The sequence below is a fragment of the Lycium ferocissimum genome, chromosome 9 (assembly GCF_029784015.1).
Source record: "Lycium ferocissimum isolate CSIRO_LF1 chromosome 9, AGI_CSIRO_Lferr_CH_V1, whole genome shotgun sequence".
Lineage (NCBI taxonomy): Eukaryota > Viridiplantae > Streptophyta > Magnoliopsida > Solanales > Solanaceae > Lycium > Lycium ferocissimum.
In genome coordinates this window covers 22,919,776-22,925,208 of record NC_081350.1, presented here as the reverse complement: position 1 = coordinate 22,925,208, position 5,433 = coordinate 22,919,776, and the positions used below count along the sequence as shown (strand labels likewise).

Here is a 5,433-nt window from a genome sequence, read left to right as displayed (position 1 = left end):
AGGGCTAAAGTGTTAAAAATAAAACTGTTGGGAAAGTTGGAATATGGTCAAAAGTCCTTAATCACTAATCCAAATATTATCACCTCTACTCAATTAAAAAAATTTGAGTTACCTTCACTCAATTTTGAAACTTTTTAGTCACCTATAATTATATGTCCCGTGATTCTTTTTAATAGATTAAGCACTTTTTTTTAATAAAACGTGAAGGTGAGACTTGAATCAATACTTTTGCCAACTCTATTATTATGTTACGTGTATGATCAACTCATCTAAAAGTTTAAATGATTAAAGAAAGCAACATCTTAATTCTTTTTAATTGTGTGATTGACATGGTTAACCCATAGCACCAAATTGGTCTTTTCACTATTCAAGTCTTTTTTTTTCCCTTGAGAAATTCCGTATCTTATTTTTTTTTTAGATATTTTTTATAAATCATTTTAAAAATTCTTGCAACTACATTTTCCTCATAAAAAAATACTTAATTGTTTGTGGAAATGTGAATGCCAATTGAGCATGTCCCTATGTATTTAGTTTTTCATTCGATGTTCAGTACCTATTTTGAGACTTGACTAATCCATATTTGCACCGGAAAGTCCTACTTTGAAAGGTAAAATGTTTTGTTGCCAAAGGAGACTCCATCCCACCTGAGATGGTTAAGTATGGAGCGATAATTACCATCATTCTAACTTGGGTTGGTGCCACCTAAAATGTTTTAGTTTTGTAGTAGCAGAAAAATATCAAGATTTCGTTTAGCAACGAATTTGCAAGGTAGACACATCTGGAATTTAATCAAGATTTTCTTTGACGCGTTTATCAACATAAAAATTAAGAATCACGTCAATATTTGGATTGGTTAAGCATAGTTTCTCAAATTATGACAAAAACTGCCTTTATATAGGGCTCAGAATATTTTATAAAATAACTTTCTAGGATACGAACGACATTAATTACTTAACGTATATTTGGCACTTTCAAATGAATTTAGTAATTGTCAACAACTTAAAAGGCACAGTTCTGAAATCTCGTTACAATAGCATTCATGGTCACCTTAATTTCTTCCTTTGCTTCTACACGGAAGGATCAAGGGCTTCTCCCAATATACATATTTGGGTTGCAACTGTTAGTATGCGAGGATCGGAACATGCAGATATCTCCCAGGTCAAATTACTGATCTATTCGTTTCAGCCTCAGAAGGGTTGAGCTTTTTGAGAGCACCGCACTATGATTGAATGACGGATTTCAATGATGAAGAGAAAAGTCTAGTTCTCATTTCATTTAAAAGGGGAATAAATGTCTTATTGAGAGTGATTACCGAAGAATCTTTTCATAGAGTGATAGGCCGGTTCGAAGAATGCATTCAATAATCACATGATTGGATAGAGAATACTTGATAAAAAGGAGGAAGGAATGAGGGAAACAACTTTACTATCTATCGTTTCCCATCTCATCCAATCACAAGATAATGGGAAGGAATTGCTAATTTCCAGATCATCCTTTCTAGTGTTCATTTCCTTTCCCAGCTATGCTAAATGATTAGAAAATAAAGCGTAATAGATCACGGAAAATCCCCAGAATGAAATTGCTAACAATAAAGCCGGTGGCCAAATAGACACCTTTTGTTTTTCTGTTTTCTCATCCCGACCCCCCCTACTTCACCGGGTTTCATTCAGACACTTGAACCTGTTCAAAAATATGTTCTTAGTCTAAATCTTCATATGCGTGCTCCTTACACGTCTGAAATACACCTATGTTGAAGTCAACGGTCAAGTTGTAAATGTCCTCCAACCGAAAATCAAATAGGAGAATATAAATAGATATCGCATGATAAAATGTTCATGCCCTTGTAAAGCACACATTTTTCTTTATTAAACTCATTGTTCCTGTATCGCTTAAGGCTCCATGATATCTAGGAAATAAGACATCATATACTCTTTATTGATAAAAAGATTGTTCAATTGTAGCTCAAGGGTCTACTAAATAACATTTCCATCCAACAGCACAATGAGCAAGTTTTTTCTGGAGATTCAACCATTGTCTTTCTTCTATAAATTTATAAGCAAATTACAAATAAACATTATATAGTTGCTAAATTTCTGATTTTGTACTTATCCATTGTACAAGACAGCTACAACCAATTCAGGAGATGGTACTAATGCTTAGTTTGTGAATAAATGAATGAGTAAATACATAAGATAAAATGAATAGGTCTAATTGACGAATCTTTTACAGATCAAACTTTGCCTTGAGGATAAAAAGCTCACAGTTACTTAACATTAGCAGTCTGATTCTGATCTGCAACACTGTTGTTGAATTTTCCACTAGGTACTCGAACTTTGAAACTTCCATGTCTCACAGGCTTTGGAATAAAAAGAGAATTCAGCATTTTCTCCAAAGACTGAGCCGTGTACTTTGCATATTTGGAACCTCCTTCTTGTTCAACCAATGGCCCATAGTTCTGCATGTAACTCCGGTAAACAGGTACAATTGTCTGAATGATGAGCTGGCATGTCTTTTCTCTTAGTTCTTTGTCAAGAATGACCCAATTAGACTGCTTCTTATACATGTCATCAAAAGCTTCATTAAAAGCTTTTAATCTTTTCTTAACAAGATCACGAGCAGTGGCACGCCCACCAGAGAAGAGAATAAGACCTTCCCGGCTTAATAGAGCAGGAAGCTTCGCCCAGCTCTCTCTCACGAGGACGGCAGGATAGTAATCCTTGTACTGTTCATGTTCTCTCAACCAAGAATCTCCCAAAAGACTACCGAGCTTTGTGCCTTTCAGATGCTTATAAAGATGCCAATGATTGTTCATCAAGAACACGTACGACAAGGTATCATCTTTGTATCCCTTGGACCATGTCTCTAAATTCAACTGAACACCTCTCATAATATTCAGTAGCTCATCAAAGAGAAGCCGCTCTTGAAATATTTCACGCTTCCAACTTCTTTCAATTACCAAAACTTGGGTGAGAATTGGCTTATAATCATCTCCAAGCAGCTTATTGCAGTAGTCGGTGATAAAGATGATAAGTTTCGGGACACTACCATCTGGAGGAGGTGGCATTTGCCTTTGCAATTCAACTTGAACCTGAAGTTCCCAGAAGAGTTCACTAGCCCCATCAATCACCCGCTTTATTAGATCCCTTGTCAACTTCTGGATTTCAGCACATGCAGCTCCACCAAAGAGCCGATTAAAATCCAATCTCAGCTTATTTAAAGATGCAAAGATATCTAACAGTTTTAACATCTTAATCGGATCCTTCTTGCTCTCTGCAACAGTTTTTCCAAACTGAAGGAACGCAACAATACCTGCCTGGGAAGCTATTTTTGCGAAACACCCCATCCACACATCCAACCCTAATCTTTCAAACACATCGTTACAGAGTTTATATTCGGCCTCTAAAATATGTTTCACAGCAAACTCTAGATGCTTACCCCAATTACCAATGTGGCCCTCTATGCTCTGCACGTCATTCAACTCGGAGACTGAAATCTCGAGGTAATCCAAATTAAGTGCCTGCAAACTTGCCCTGACATTAGAACTCCGTACCTCAACATAGATTTCCACGCACTTTTCAACCCTGTTATTGGCAACCGATCTGCTAAGTATAGTCTGTAGCTTCTTTATAACAGCAACGGGCAGCGGGGACGGAGCTATACAGGCTTGTTCACCTGGCAAGTCCAGAGTAGACATTGGCAACGGTACACTATTTTCAGTCAGCAACCGCCTAAATTCATTTTCCAATCTATCTAACGCAACCTCAAGAAGTCCTCCGTCAAGGTGGACCCCATCCTTCCCACTATGCAGCTCCCTTAGAGAAGTCAATGCCTCCTTCAAACTTGAAATAAACTTTCCATCAGCAACACTATGGTCCTCTAGGTACTCCACAATATCCGCCAACCACTGAATTGCCATGTCGCAATTCTCCCCTAAAAATCTTAACGCCTCTTTAAGCCTCCTGATCACACTAAGGTACCCAGGGAGGTCAGATTCAGGATCAGATAACGACTTTTCGAGCCCATGAATGGCATCAAAAACTTTAAGAACAGCAGTGGCAGGTAACACAGCACGATTAATATGTCCAACAACAGCAACAAGAGCATCACTTTTAGCCCTAATTGGCCTAATTGCAGCCTCCAAAGAAGACAATCTCTGGTTAATCTCAACTAATCTAGGGCCATCTTTTTCAAGAGATAAACCTAAGGCTTTTGATTTCTCCAAATTAACCCTCAAAGACTTCCTAGCAGATATCAAGTGTTCAACACCTTTTTCCATCATGGTCATCATGAAATTACTCAAAATTTGCCAAAACCAACTGAAAAACTAGTACTTTAACATAAACCCCACTACTAAATTTCAAATCTCAAACCACTTCCACAACCAAAATATTATAGTATACGTTAATTTCAGCAATATATAAGCAATGTACACAAGAAACTCAAAGAACAAAAATCAATCTGGATTCTTGAAGAAGTGAACTTCCATTGTTTGCTTCAGCAAACTTTCAACAAACCAAAACCAAAATACTACTCAACAGAAAACACACAAATCTGAACTAAAAACTAGTTGTAAAATCAAGAAGCAGCAAAAGATGTATATGGTTTCAAAAAAACTCACTGACCAATTGTGTGCAAGCCAAAAAAGGAGTTAAAAAAGCAATCTTGATGGACACCAAGAATCAATATCAGCAATATGAATAAGTGAGTCAACTGGAAAATGTTTGAGATTCACTCGAGAGAGAAAGAAGGAGCAAGAAAGGACACCCCTTAAGTCAAAATTGGGAACTTGGAAGAAAGACTTGAGAGTTTATTCTTAGAATTATTGTAAATATTAACTTGTTAGTGGATGTCCGACAAGGAACTAGGCCAACACGAATCTTGGCCACTCAGAAAAGAGGAGTCAGCAATTTTTTTAACCCACAAAGTATCAAAAGGCACTAAAATACCTTACTAAGAAAAAGTGACCGAAGTAACCTTTGCGCACTAATTTATTATGCAATAGGACCAAACTGCAAATTTACAGTTTAGCCCTATTGTGCACTAAATTAATGCGCAATATAGGTTCAATAAAATCCTGCCCAACTTAATTTTTCAAGCTACTCTTCTTCACCTCCTCCATTTTCACTCTTTCAACATACTTTAGCCCCCCTCAAATCATGTCTCAAAGCCTTGAAATATCAAACTTTGCTATAGAACCCGATGTTTGTGAATGTGATCGTTATTGTAAGCTAAAAATATCAAGGACCTAAGATAATCCGGGGCGTCATTTTTGGTGTTGTAAAGTGCCCAAAGTAACTGTTTTTACATTTCGTTTAGGTTTTAATTTTTTTTTCACATTATTTATATATTATACGTTTTAAAATTGATTTTCTTGTAATGTTTATAGTATATGGGCGGTTGCAAATATTTTCGTTGGGAAGATCACATTCCCGT

At 36.7% G+C, this 5,433-nt stretch overlaps 1 protein-coding gene across 1 annotated transcript; it reads right to left on the bottom strand.

The window, feature by feature from the left end:
* Positions 1-2,080: 2,080 nt before the first annotated feature.
* LOC132029912 (exocyst complex component EXO70A1-like) lies at positions 2,081-4,809 on the bottom strand. Its single transcript, XM_059419319.1, has one exon. The coding sequence runs from the start codon at positions 4,286-4,288 to the stop codon at positions 2,264-2,266; it is 2,025 nt and encodes a 674-aa protein (XP_059275302.1). The 5' UTR covers positions 4,289-4,809; the 3' UTR covers positions 2,081-2,263.
* Between the last annotated feature and the right edge of the window lie 624 nt (positions 4,810-5,433).

Excerpts from the sequence above, each read along its gene's own strand:
- LOC132029912 (XM_059419319.1), bottom strand. The coding sequence starts at position 4,288 with ATGATGACCATGATGGAAAAAGGTGTTGAACACTTGATATCTGCTAGG.